This window comes from Apostichopus japonicus, chromosome 9, assembly GCF_037975245.1.
Source record: "Apostichopus japonicus isolate 1M-3 chromosome 9, ASM3797524v1, whole genome shotgun sequence".
Taxonomy (NCBI): domain Eukaryota; kingdom Metazoa; phylum Echinodermata; class Holothuroidea; order Aspidochirotida; family Stichopodidae; genus Apostichopus; species Apostichopus japonicus.
Window position 1 is genome coordinate 5,552,272 of NC_092569.1, and position 14,941 is coordinate 5,567,212.

Below are 14,941 nucleotides of genomic sequence, written 5' to 3' on the forward strand. Positions count from 1 at the left end.
GCTACCCCGTTCTGGGGGCCTAGCAGTTGTTAATCTCGTTGTAAATGTTGTTGTAGTTGTAAATGTTATTGTAAATGTCGCAGTTGTAAATGTTGTTACTCTCGTAGGCTCCCGACTTCGGGACCAGTTTTGGATCCCGTTTGGAGATCTGCGGACCGGGCTTCTGCCCCTGCGCCCCCGTTCTCGTCGGGCCCGGGCCCTCCGGAGCCAATCTCTGAGTACCCAGCAGTCGATTGTATAGCTCTGGTTCCCGGCTCCGGGGGCGGTTTTGGATCTGGAGTGAAACCTCGGTTCTGCCTTCCCTTCGAGTCTCGCCGGACCCGGGGTCTCGCCGGACCCAGGGCCTCGCCGGACCCAGGCTCCCGGAGCCCGTCTCTGTGTGCGTACCACGCCGGTACTCCTCGACCCGGACATTCTGTCCTTTCCGGTGGGATTTTTTTTTTTTTTTTTTTTTTTTTCTCTCGCCGGACCCGGGCTCCCGGAGCCTGCTATGGGACCGGCTCCGTTTCAGCGACCCCTCGGTCGTACTCTCTCTCTCGGACCCGAGCTCTCCGTGGCCTGAAGCCCGCGCTCCGTGGGTCTCTCTTGCTGCGACCCGGACTGAGACGTTGCCTCTAGCCCGGCCGAGCCGTGCCTCTTCTCAAGAGGTCTTTTCTTGGCGGGAGCCTTGCTCCTGCCCTTCCCTCTGGCCGTAATCAACCGGACGTCGCCGGGACCGTTAGGGGTACTCTTTGCTGCGACCCGGACTGAGACGTTGCCTCTAGCCCGGCCGAGCCGTGCCTCTTCTCAAGAGGTCTTTTCTTGGCAGGAGCCTTGCTCCTGCCCTTCCCTCTGGCCGTAATCAACCGGACGTCGCCGGGACCGTTAGGGGTACTCTTTCTCTCTCTCTCCACCTCTCCTTCGGCCCTCTCCTGGCCACTTTCCTCCACCTCTCTCACCACTTCTCCCTCCTCCTCTCTCTCTCTCTCTTGTCTCTCCTATATCTTTTTCTGGGGCACCGATGGCCTAAGGAATCAAGTCCAGCCTGCCCTAAAGCTTGCTTCTTAGACTCGTAAGCCACTGGTCTATCTAGTGCCACTGGGCTGGCGAAAAATTTATGCAGACCAGGCATGGGTCCCGTCTGGTGTAGGTTCTACACTTAGGGCACAAATCGTGTTCGACCCAGGTTCTGCCTGGCCGAAACATCGAAAAGTTAAAAAAAAAAACTTCAGCTGGTTACGAGACAAACTAAAACGCTCGAATTAAGGAAAGACTAACTCTTAAGCTTACGGAAAAATGCAAACTAACAAGAGAACGGGAGAGAACGGAAGGTACATAACGGTGAGGAGAGGTACGTAGCGTAACCTAGCAACGGCAAAATACGAAAAACGCTACGAAGTGGCCTAACAAAATCAACACAAGCTGAAAAAGAACATGAGAGAGCGAAATATAGAAGAAGAAATCGTGAATAGAAATACAATGTAGACATGCTATGAACATGAAAATACAACGACACGCCTATAGCGTGGGGAAGGGAAATTGGCGGGAAACCTAGGCAGTTCGCGGAACTGCTACCCCCGCAAAACCTAAGGGCGGAAACGCACTAGGAATAAAAACAGTCCCCAAAACCCTCCCTTTCAACAAAAAAGGATACTTATCGGGCTGGAAAGGACTGCCATACTCCTAAGAATCCGAGGAAAGAAACTTCCAAAGATCGCTAAAGAAAACCAAGACGAAATCCAAGGGAAATATATCCACAAGAAATTCACGTGAAGACACTTTTAATGGTAGAATGAGTAGTGAGGAGTGACCGAGGGGGGGGTTCGGTCATAGAGGGCGCACAGTGTTATTATTTTACCAGGACTTTATAGGCACGGTAGAATGAGGTGCTAAGGTTGTGAGGAGACAGGTAAGCGAGCAGCGAAGTAAATTATTAAGATCTGCATGGGATCCATTGTGACTTACCTCACAATGTCCTAACCACCCACGAATGCCTGCCTAGGAGAGACCATAGTGACTTATCACACAACTTCCCATAAACATATTACGATCTGTATGGGATCCATTGTGGCTTACCTCACAATGCACTGACCACCCAACCATACCTGCCTACTAGGGACCATATTGACTTATCACACAACTTCCCATAGACTTATTAAGATCTATATGGGATCCATTGTGACTTACCTCACAATGTCCTAACCACCCAACAATACCTGCCTAGTAGTGACCACAGTGACTCATCACACAACTTCCCATAGACATATTAAGCTCTGCATGGGATCCATTGTGACTTACCTCACAATGTCCTAACCACCCAACAATACCTGCCTAGTAGGGACCATAGTGACTTATCACACAACTTCCCATAGACTTATTAAGATCTATATGGGATCCATTGTGACTTACCTCACAATGTCCTAACCACCCAACAATACCTGCCTAGTAGGGACCACAGTGACTCATCACACAACTTCCCATAGACATATTAAGATCTGCATGGGATCCATTGTGGCTTACCTCAAAATGTCCTCCTAACCACCCAACAATACCTGCCTAGTAGGGACCATAGTGACTTATCACACAACTTCCCATAGACTTATTAAGATCTGTATGGGATCCATTGTGACTTACCTCATAATGTCCTAACCACCCAACAATACCTGCCTAGTAGAGACCACAGTGACTTATCACACAACTTCCCATAGACTTATTAAGATCTGTATGGGATCCATTGTGACTTACCTCATAATGTCCTAACCACCCAACAATAACTGCCTAGTAGGGACCACAGTGACTTATCACACAACTTCCCATAGACTTATTAAGATCTGTATGGGATCCATTGTGGCTTACCTCAAAATGTCCTCCTAACCACCCAACAATACCTGCCTAGTAGGGACCATAGTGACTTATCACACAACTTCCCATAGACTTATTAAGATCTGTATGGGATCCATTGTGACTTACCTCATAATGTCCTAACCACCCAACAATACCTGCCTAGTAGAGACCACAGTGACTTATCACACAACTTCCCATAGACTTATTACAGGAATAACGAAGGCAGGAGTCAAAGACAATTTATATTATTCAGTAACTTCAAAACTATCTAATATTCGATATTTAAGTTTACCACTTTCTGTTGGACTGAATACGCTCGCTTTCAAAATTGGCTCCTATGACCTGACTTATGGTCTGACTAGACTGTACGGATGTAGAGTATAACGGAGGTTAAGAATCTTACCTGGTTTGTATCGAGCTGATTTCATGTAAAACTTCTTAGCAGAAGTAGATATAGATTTGCCAGAGTCTATACCATGTCTGGAGTTGCCTTTTCCAATATTTGGTAAGGTTGGTTTGGCATTTGTTGGACTCCTATCAGAAAAAAAATAAATAAATAAATAAATGAATAAAAAATTATGAAGAAACTTTACCATATATTTTGTGAACAATATTTAAATCCTGTCCATATATATATATATATTGGTGGCATATAACACTTGATCATATCTCTCAGTCTTGATGTCCATATGTTTAATATTCTGTGTGCACTGGCTATTGAAAGGGTAAAGGACAATACATTTGAGTTACATGTGCTTCACTAAAGACAGTGCTTTTAGCAGCTGTACAGCTAAATACACTTTTTAAATACAAACGTAGATTTTTACATTTCTAGTGCATGTTATAATTAGCTATGTCACTGATTTTCTAAACTGATTTTGGGAGTGCATAGCATATGATACAAATCCATATGAGCTTACTAACAGTCAAAATGAGATTTTTATTTTAGAGATTGGCTTTCTTGAGACCAAGTTTCTTTCCGATATTTCGCTGTTACTTACCCAAAGATGTCTTCTTCCCAGTCGAAGGTTTTCTTTCTCTCCAGGGTAATTCCGTGTCCCTGTACGATCTTACCGCTGCCCTTCTTGGTATCAAAGTCAAAATCTTCAAAACTGTCCGATTTTTTCAATTCCCATCTCCTCCTTCCACTTTTATTCAGACCGTGCTTGTTGCTCTCATTTTTCGTCAACTTCGAGTCCTCCTTTCTCAAGGCTGGCTGCGGCTTCCCTCTGTCGACGGAGTTCAGAATGTCGTCCAGGTTTATACTATCCTGGACTTGCGGTTTCTTACTCTGACTTTTCTCGCTATAGAGCGAGTCCGTGTCTTTATATGAGTCCGGTTTCTTACTACTCGAGTAGTTGTGGTTTGTTATCTCCTTGGCCGCATTAGCGTGACTCACGGGTGCCTTGGGTAATACATTGGCTTGAGTATTTGCTTGAAGAACATTGCCCTGAACAGAGTTCTGCTTGGGTGGTACCTTTGGACCAAGATGTTGTCCGACTTGAAAATATGAATACCTTAAACTCTGCAAAGAAGAGACATCAAAGTTTAATAAATATAAGATGGATAGTTTTGAAAAGCAATATTCAAAAGCCTACTCTGTAGGAATGCCATCCAGTAGCTTCAAAGTGATTACCTATTCTGGACAAAAGCTGTGACAACAGATGTATTGCATCACTGTCCTAATTTATGTTCACATATTCATATCTTGTCACATTAAATACCTATACAAAGATAACCAATACAAATTTCCATTTAAGAAATATTTGAATAATAATATTAAAAAAATAGTCAAAAAAAATGAAAAAATAATGAACAGATAAGGCCAGATTGATCCTATTGCTGTTAAGTCACTGACCAAATTTGTCACTGGATATTTCAATCCTGTGTTGACTTTGCAACCATTCAGCAGGCTTGTGTAGAATTAACATAATGAAGTATTATCATAACAACAATAAACACAACAATTCACAGTCACATCAATAACCACTGATGCTATATTCTGATCTACTTCAAATGCGATAAACAGTTTCTTGACAATATTTCCTCTCAGCTACCTCTCTAAAAGTCCCCTATTCCTCTAACCCCACCCCCTGCCCCTCCTTATCTCGTACCCAAGGTTTACAAACCTAACTAGAAGATGGTGGCTTTTGACACAAACCAGATCAAAATTTTTTTCAGACTTTCAATATTTTATTACAAACTCCCTTGCAAACATCATGGTTACCACCCAAGATCAATTTTTGACCATACAAATGGAACAATCGTATTGATTCTTTTGTATTAATAACAAAACAACCCTCTCGTCATATTGTCGTGAGATTTCCTATAACAGCCCAAACCAACCAAACGACAATCTCTTAAGATCTGTCACAGCATTCACTTAGCAATTCCTCGCAATATTACAGTATGGAGAATGTAGTGATATGAGTCAACCATAATAGCTTTCATACTTCTTCTCTCAAACCATATATGCAATCATTTAAATGACCTGTGCGTCACACTCACCTGAGCAGCAGACGGCCTCTTCTGTGGGTTCCAGAGCATCATATCAATCATTAACTGTATGCCATCTTTACTTGCATTTGGTATCAGACTTCTGAGATGGGTGGGGACGCAGGTGGGGAACCGGAAATTCATCCTGGCAGCCAGCTGGTGACCATCTTGCCACTCATCCTGACAAAGAGAGGCACAGGTTCATTCAATTAAGGCCTTTGGCAGGAACTTGTAAAACATATATATATGTGAGATGAGGAGAGGGGATGAGGAGAGGGGATGAGGAGAGGGGATGAGGAGAGGGGATGAGGAGAGGGGATGAGGTGAGGGGTGAGGAAAGGGGTAGGGAGGAGATATGAATGGGAAGAACAATTCGGAAACAAAAACATCTGCTTCAAACGACACAGTGGATAATGAAAATATACGAATATTGTGGCAATCCAAGAAATAGTACAGAGAATGGGTGTGGGAGGGATACATCCCACACACTTCCAGTTCACATAGTCTAGCTAATGACTCCACAATGTTCATCTATCTGTTGCTGTCATGTGGTCAGAACATAATCCCGAACTCTGATTTGCTATATGTCTGCCTTCATACTATCTTAGGTGAGGCTTTAGGGACCGTATGCTTGATTCTTTCAGATAGGAACACAATCATCTGCTGACTGCTCATCGGTGAAACTCAAACAGAGAAATGTCCATTATGTTTCTCTTTCATTTATATCTGTACTGGCCCCAAATAAGTGCAGGCAAGAGTTTCCATAAGTAGTATCCCACAGGTTCTAATGTTGCAAATTTTCGCAATCACATTGAGGAGGGTCAAGTGAACGAATAAACCTTTCACTGTCTCAATGAAGATACAAGTTGATCCTACCCCTAGCGACACCACTTCCACTTACTTCACCATTTCCCACGTATGTTTTTTCATACTATGTATGTCATATTTAATGAATACAAAACAAACCTTTGTTGGTGTTCCCAAAATAGAACAAATCCTGAATATTTCATCCAGCTCACTGGTTCCAGGAAAGAGTGGTCGAAGTGTGTATAATTCTGCCATGATACAACCAATGGCCCATATATCCACGGGTGAGCTGTAGTTAGTCGACCTGAGTAGCACCTCTGGGGCGCGATACCTACAACAACAAGAAGAACAGAAAACGTAACAGGAATGTGGCCTATTTTAGTTTGCTCTAAGAAAGGAGAACAGAAAAATGTGTAAAACATTAAATCAAAGGGTTGTCAAGTTGTATCTATTTTACTTGTGTTGGATAAGCCTAACTACTACTGCAGTGGTCAGAGGGTCAACCTGTTTAATTCCAGTAATAGCAGCTTCTTAGACAACTTTTAACTCCAGGTTGATCAAGGGAGGGCTTGAATGAAGGACCATGAGGGGCAAGTTATAAACTGAACTGGGTTTTAAATTTCATTGAAATGGCAGGGCACTGCAGTAATTTGTCAGCTTTCAAAAGGGTGCCAAGCAAATTTCAAGAATTGAATCAGCACCGAGACATTGTTTCTAAAGTAAGAGAAAACACAAAAATAACAGAAGACAGAAATGATTCATTAGATTGGCATTGGTAAAACCAGAACTATATCTTTCTGCTTCCTACAGTTGCTTATTAGAGCTCTGTTTACTGGAGCATGCATTGCTGGAGATTGGAAAAATTTTGAGCCCAGATTGTGTCTTATAATGAAGAGGTACTGATCATGGTACTTTTAAGGACCCCTACTGGAACTAAAGACCCCAACTAAGGACCCCTACTGGAACTAAGGACCCCTGCGGCAACTACTGGGTGTACATACCATCTCGTAGAGACGTAGTCAGTATAAGGTGGTCTTGATCGAATCTCTCTGGCAAGACCAAAATCAGCTATCTTCACTAACTCTGGACCCATGCAGAGCAAGTTTTCTGGTTTCATATCTCGATGAAAAAATCCTGAGGACAACAACAACCAGAGATTACAGTCAGTAGATGTATCGCATTGTGATCACAGCTGGTGAAAAGGAGACTTGTTTTGAAAGATATATGGTTATCTAGCTGAGTCACATGGGGTTATAAAGTGGACTATCAGAACTGATTCCCTTCACCAGATAGTACTCTCACTCCAAAACATCTTAACCTTTAATCTGATTATAGTATGAAAACATTCATGGAGAACTAGGAAGGGGAAGTGGGTGTTGACCTCATAGTGAGTCAGTGGGGTATAATGCTTAAGGTTAGAAAGTTTTGTGGGTTAGGTGAAACCGGAAGATGTTTGTTCAGAGTGGAGAAAGGTAAAGAGAGGAGCAAAGTACTTGATTGTTTCAGATCACCATACAAACACATACAGACATAAAACAACTTACAATGTGTATGATTGTGTTTGCTACCAAGTTTGCTTCCAAGCGGGGGGGGGGGGGGGGAGGAAGGGAGAGGAGACAGTCTGGGAAGTATAATAACATCACGTCGTGAATGCTACTTACCATGTTTATGAATAAATGCCATCCCCTGCAGGATCTGATATGTAATATTACGTACAGATGATTCTGGAAACAGCTTATCTCTGGAATGAAGCAACAGATGACACGTTTGACTGCATAATAAATATTAAATATTGCAAAGAGAAGTGAATAAAAGTTGGCTATGATAGGAGACACAAACCATATGTTGCAAAGATCAAACTAAATTCTTCCTTCAAACTTTATACTGAATTGTGCACATAAGGTACCCTAACATACAGAGGCAATTCATTGTGGAACTGCTACTGTGTAATACAGTACTCAGCGGCTGGAATGTACATCAATATGTGGAACTGCTACAGTGTAATATTGTACTCAGCGGCTGGAATGTACATCAATATATGGAACTGCTACTATGTAATATTGTACTCAGTGACTGGAATGCAGTTCCATATGTTAAACTGCTACAGTGTAATATTGTACTCAGCGACTGGAATGTAAATCCATATGTGAAACTGCTACAGTGTAATATTGTACTCAGCGGCTGGAATGTACATCAATAAGTGGAACTGCTACTATGTAATATTGTACTCAGCAACTGGAATGTACATCCATATATGGAACTGCTACTATGTAATATTGTACTCAGTGACTGGAAGGTACATTCATATGTGAAACTGTTACAGTGTAATACAGTACTCAGTGTTTGGAATGTACATAAATATGTGAACCTGCTACTGTGTAATATTGTACTCAGTGACTGGAAGGTACATCCATATGTGGAACTGTTACAATGTAATATTGTACTCAGTGACTGGAAGGTACATTCATATGTGAAACTGCTACTGTGTAAATTGTACTCCGCGACTGGAATGTACATCCACATGTGTTTCTTACATGGTAAACCATGAACTGCAGCTGGTAATTTTCAAACAACAATTCATCTGAACAACCTTTCAAGATAGATAGATAACTAAGGCCACTGATCATGTTGGGTTCCATTCACACTTTTCTTAAAGCATCTGTTTGCATTTGGTAGTATCATTGCAGACAATTGGACCAAACTTGCTGAAGATGTTGAATATAGTTTGCTAGAAGATTTCTTGTTATCAAATGTCAATCAGTAAAACTGTGGAGATGACCCTCTCCAGTTTAAGAATGTAGTCATGAAATCAAATGACTCATTTAGATATATTTTGCATAAAAGAGCAATGAAAGATCAAGTACAAATTTACTTTAACAGATTGACCGAACCTGAAAAATACCAATAACTTGAAAAAAGCCAATATAACACATAATCCCCCAACTTACTGGTTTGGGTACTTATGAATGACAATACTTGCTATCCTCCATTCTACATATGCACTCAACTCTACCTAGCTTACAAATGTTGGTAGCACATAATTAGACTCTTTAATACCCCGATTACATCTGCAAGAAATCGCTGAGTTGAACAAAAATGGCTGACATCATACATGCTGCAATGCACAAGCTACTCCCTAAAACTGTATCTCTATGGTCTATCATTCACAGACTCACCTGTCCTTCATTAGTTGGTATAGATTTTCTTTCATGAATTCAAAGACAAAGTAGAGGTAGTCATTCTCTCTTATCACTTCCTTCAGTTTCACGACGTTGGCATGATTCAGTTTTTTCAAAGACTGCAGAGGTTTACAACAGAAAAAGAAAATGTCAATAGTTGCTAGAGTTATTTTTTATCACGACATGTAGAACTAACCATAAAAGAAGAAAACATGAAATAAAATGCCAAGTTGGAAATCAACTTAAATAAAAAACTCAAGTTTACTGGTACCACAAGCTTCAAAATTTAAATCATATCATGGTATCTGTCACACTTTTGTAAAAACGATTTCATTTAGCTTATCAAAACTGTCGTAAATTCTCTCAACTTCATTACCGATAAATGATGTCAATTTCTTTCCTGAATTGAACTTTTACCCTCTTCAATTAAATTTACAAACTCTAAATTATGTGGGTTTTTTTCACAAGCTGCCACCTAACCTATCCCTTCAACATCAAAGCACCACAAACAGACCTCAAGTCTTTTTATACTTCTTTGCAAGCAGGGCTTAGCAGGCACAAACGATTGTGGTCAATTCTGCCATAACATCGTCATTGGAAACAACCAACATCTCTCTCCATCTTGGTTCACTCTTTAAATGCCAACTTTGTGTCATACCATTACCAGAATCGAATTCATGCAAATAGAAACTTTGTCCAATTTGAGAGACATTTTTATAAGAGAGGGAGAGAAAGATAAGAAAGGAGAAAGATGATGTACACTGTAGCAACTAAGGAAAGCCAATTATTCTGTTGGAATAGAGGGGGTATGACGTTAATAGTTTTACCCAGCACACACTAGAAAGGGCAGAGTGAGTGTGCTACGGTTATGAGGAGATAGGTAAGCAGGGAAACAAAGTAAATATCTGGCATGCACTCACTTTCACTTCTCGCAAATTCATGCACTCATCCCATGAGTAAAATTTCTTCTTCATTCTGTTAGAAACAAAACAGAGAAAAATTGTTTTAAAGTTACAGTAGGTTCTCGCCCTATTTTTTTTTTTTAATACTTAAATACATATATTATATGCAGCATAACATCTCTGCACTAACTTAATTTACAACACTTTTACAAAAATTTAATAACAAAGTGTTTAAACGATTTCAAATTACAAGAGAGCTCTTAAATGGTCCTTAAGTGAAAAAAAAAGAAGACAAATCATGTCAAAAACCAATAATGAAAAGTTTAGCCTGTCATTCCTGAACAACTGAGGAAAAAGTATTATTTGTTTATGTAACTTCATATTTTCCTATTTCATACATATTGCTTGCATTCTTCTAACGACCATACAATCACAATTTATGTTACCCTTTCAATATCACCATGGCAACCCAAGACACTCTAATTAAAGTAGACCGTATGCTATGGCGTTACTCAGAGAGGAAAGCCTAAAAACTTAAACACTCCACATATATATATATATATACAGTACTGTACAACCCTGTACTCGATTTATTCCGTGCAACAAACAAACCATGTTATATGACGCAAGGTAAAGTCTAGCTAGCAGGAAGAAAACCAATTAATATCTATGCTGATATTGATTGATTGACAGCTAATATGTAACTGTACAGTAGCCACAGCAGTGCAGTGCGTATAAAGCTTTCTTCACATGCATCGATATACCGTGTTACATTCGTAAACTGACTACGGTGCTATTTGAAACGCTGGAACCTGAGAGAAGTCATACAGAACATTAAACACAAAGTTTTGTCAAACTGGATCCCTAGCCCACCTTTTGACTTTTCACAGATTTTCACTGAGGAGTTAACTAAATCTGGATTAAAAATTTAGCAAGCGATGATGTTAAACATAAAAGATATGAAATTTATGATTAATCTTGGTTTGATTATAAAATAGTTATGAGGACTTTACACAATCTGTTTTGCCAAAAGGCTACCCTCCACTCCTCTCTGATCATACTTTGTACCTCCGAGGCTCGGACATATAATCCATTCGTTTTGCGTATTGTACCAGGATACAGAATTAACCTACAGTATGGCACCGTGTCTGACACTCTGTAATACATCTGTATACATGTATGAACAGCATTGTACAGTATAACACATTACAAATGGATCCCTCCCAACTACCCTTGCTTCGACTCTCTGCTAATCTAGTTTCGTGTCTCCAGGAATCCTTCACATACTGACAGTACAAACAACAGTACTACACAAAACTTAATACAATAAGTTGGCTTTATAAACTTGCCTAGTCTTTACACAGTATATTTTAACATTTAAGTCAGATAGAAAATTCTTTTCAAACACCAATAATAATTCCCTTCCATATTAATTCCTCACAAACCAGGAACGCCCAGAAAACTATGAAATTGACAAAAATCCAATCGTGTCGCAGTATTTTAACGTTGGTAGCTAGCTTGCAGCAACTTTACTCACTGTACCTAGTTCTTAATGTTCATAATCATATTCTAATTGCTTCAAACCGAAATCACCATAGAAAATGCTCCATTCCTTTTTTTTCTTCAAATATATTGTTGGAGTTTAATCAACAATTCCAGGCGAATCTGACAAATTTATTACTTGACCACCTTGGGACAATGACCCAGCTCGATAATGAGGTTGAGGCATGCCAACCAATCTTCAGATTAAAAACAATAAATATTCCTTCTATGCTGCTCTCACCAAAACAAATTTCAAATCTACTTTCTAGTACAAAGAGGCAGTTTTTTTTAAAGTAACATATGTTTGCATATAAAAGCGTTCTAGAATTTACTACTTTTGAACTTGTAGACAGGTTACAAGTAACCATGGATACTTACTTTTTGATAGCATACATTTCTCCCGTCTCCACGCTCCTCCCGAGATGGACGCTGCCGTACGTTCCATCCCCCAGCTGGCGCTGGGTCACGTATCGGTTCATTATCATAAAGCTGCTCTATATATATGTTTTCTCATGGGGAAATATTATCACAGCCATTGTTTGTTGAAGTATTTTGATTGAACCATTTACTACATCACCAAATCCACGAAAAAAAAATGTTGTTTTCAAGTACAGTATTATTTAAAGTGGTAATAATAATATCCTGGCATAAACTACATAATTGGTCAGAATCTGTACTACATGAATGTCGTCGTCATGAATGTTGTGACTTTGTTGCGACACGTTGATCACTGTTCCTCTGATTTGCTTCTTTCAAGGAGATTTTTGGAGCCTCACTGGTTTAACATTTGTACCGACGGAATGAACACAGACTGTCTATTATTCCGGCACTACCTGTTCATTGTAGCATAAAATGAAAGCTGATTCTCTCCAAGCCTGTCAACCTTTAAATTGTTGAATTCTTCAGCGGTTTCTGTCACAAACCACTCACAGGCGGTGTTTTGTTACCTCTGTGGAAAACCTTTGAAGTCGATGAATGGCGTCACAGAAGTACCTGAAAAATGGAACAGAAGATATTTGTATTGCCGAAGTGTAAAGTAGGCTAAGTAGCCTGGGGATGTTTAATAAAGCCATATTAAAGTAGCATTTTACATTGAATGTTCCATAATCTGGTGGAAATAATACATGTTATAATTAAATGATAGAAAAGGTAGTCTGAACACACACTCTGCGACTATAACCCACCGAAATCGCATCAAGAATGTTGGACTGAAATCGATATATAATATTCAGCATTGACATATACAGAACCATATCTACAGTACATTACATTACGTTTTAAGACACACAAAATTTTGTTTGTACTGGAATTAAACAGAGCTCTACTAACTTGCTAAATACAAGCAGACGTACAGCTGTTGCCAGAAAGGCTGTTAAGTTACTGTAGATCAAGAATTTAAGGACCGTATCTAATTATTGGTTGTGTCAGGGCAAATTTTAATTGCATTTTTGAGACTGCCAAATTTCTGTTTGGATTCATGGCCAAACTCAGCTTCAAGAGAGGTGGACAACTAGTTGTTTACATCAAACTCAGTTTGCAACTTTGCATTGTTACTAAATATCCCAAATAGGTAAACAGATAAATTGATATCATCCTCCATCACCTTAGGGATACTGAAGTAAACCAAAAAATGTAGAGGTAGCCCATTCATCAACCCATTGGGGGTTTCACTGGCCAAAGCTGGTGTTCTATAAACCTACACATCTCTCCTACAGCGTACAAAGTTGGTCATTCTTTCAAATTTGTTTATTATGCTACAATTTTTTCTGGACAATAACAATATCACAATTGAAAAAACCGGTATCAACTCTAGACAATTTGAGCAGCAATACCTCAAAAATCTTACAGTAGATAGCATTTTGACATGGTCTGCTTTTTTTGCGGGATTTCAATTTTGTAATAAATCTGATAGCCTTAATTTGTTAGGAAAAAGAACTTTCATTTTCACACCAAGAGTATAAAGATACGTCTGAAGGACTGGTTTGCTCAAAATCTTAGGTTGGTTGTTTAGATCAAATTGCATCTCTCAACACTGAACACTAACACCCACACAGATCTGAAAAAACCTGCTCTAAAATTTGGTTTCTTACTTCCGCTTAGCCGAAAATATTCTGATGTACAGTATACCCGAGCGTAGCGTGCAACAAACAATCTTTATTCTTTCATAACATCAAAGGAACATCAAAGTAAGTATGCAAACCTTATGAAATGAAAAGCGGTCATGATAAAAATGTCACACACCATGATAAATCCTCCGGTAGCTATGGTGACTTGCACAAACATAAATCAATTTTTGAGCACTAAGCAAACAATCTCATTTAATGTTGTGCCAACAGCCCTTATCAGTACTATGTCAATACAGAACAGACCTTAATTAAAAAGTACTGATTTACCACTGACCAGCATGCAATGCTGCATATATTATGAGTTATTCCACAAAGTTTAGATCCAAAATTGAGAAAGCTGTGTAACAGATGTTTCTCAATTTTGGAGTACGACCTTTTCCCTGTACATAATTACTAAACTACAATGTATTTTGTTTAAATACCGATGTACATAAGATCAAGCTCTGTGTTTTATGTTTATGAGCATAATTAATGGGTTCTTCAATATGGCATACATGATAACTAAATAGCAGCAATGGTAACCTACACATATAGGGTATATCATTTTTGTACAGTACAACATATAACAAAGACACCAAGAAATGTGAGAGATTGGACCACCTGATACACAGATCAGGAAAACTTCTAATTCAGTTTATACTAAGCAATTTATAACTTAACTGGAACAACTTTTAAATAATATATATGAACTGTATGTGTTGTTCATGATGCATCCATGTGCTACTGATATACTTAGAACTACTTTTGAAGGATATATATACTGTATGTGTTCATGGTGCATGTGTTACTGATATACAAGAACTACTTTTAATGGATAAATACTGTATGTGTTCATGATGCATGTATATATGTGTTACTGATATACTAGGAACTAACTTTAAAAGGATATATACTGTATGTGTTCATGATGCATGTATGTGTTACTGATATACTAGGAACTAACTTTTAAAGGATATATACTGCATGTGTTCATGATGCATGTATGTGTTACTGATATACTAGGAACTAACTTTAAAAGGATATATACTGCATGTGTTCATGATGCATGTATGTGTTACTGATATAC

At 39.3% G+C, this 14,941-nt stretch overlaps 2 protein-coding genes across 10 annotated transcripts in view; both read right to left on the reverse strand.

Moving 5' to 3' along the window:
* Positions 1–95: 95 nt before the first annotated feature.
* Positions 96–12,228, reverse strand: LOC139973852 (serine/threonine-protein kinase ICK-like). Its single transcript, XM_071980726.1, has 11 exons — positions 12,128–12,228; positions 10,226–10,280; positions 9,303–9,424; positions 7,788–7,867; positions 7,128–7,260; positions 6,286–6,457; positions 5,332–5,499; positions 3,825–4,348; positions 3,227–3,357; positions 1,270–1,282; positions 96–375 (listed from the first exon to the last, which is right to left on the reverse strand). The coding sequence occupies exons 1-11, from the start codon at positions 12,226–12,228 to the stop codon at positions 96–98; spliced, it is 1,779 nt and encodes a 592-aa protein (XP_071836827.1).
* Positions 12,229–12,541: 313 nt separating this feature from the next.
* The window catches only part of LOC139973484 (lethal(3)malignant brain tumor-like protein 4), an 82,442-nt gene continuing 80,042 nt past the window's right edge, over positions 12,542–14,941 (reverse strand). For all 9 annotated transcript variants that reach the window (XM_071980208.1, XM_071980207.1, XM_071980211.1 and 6 more), the window contains one exon: positions 12,542–12,742. The gene's annotated coding sequence lies outside the window, so the exon portion shown is untranslated. The remainder of the gene's footprint in view (positions 12,743–14,941) is intronic.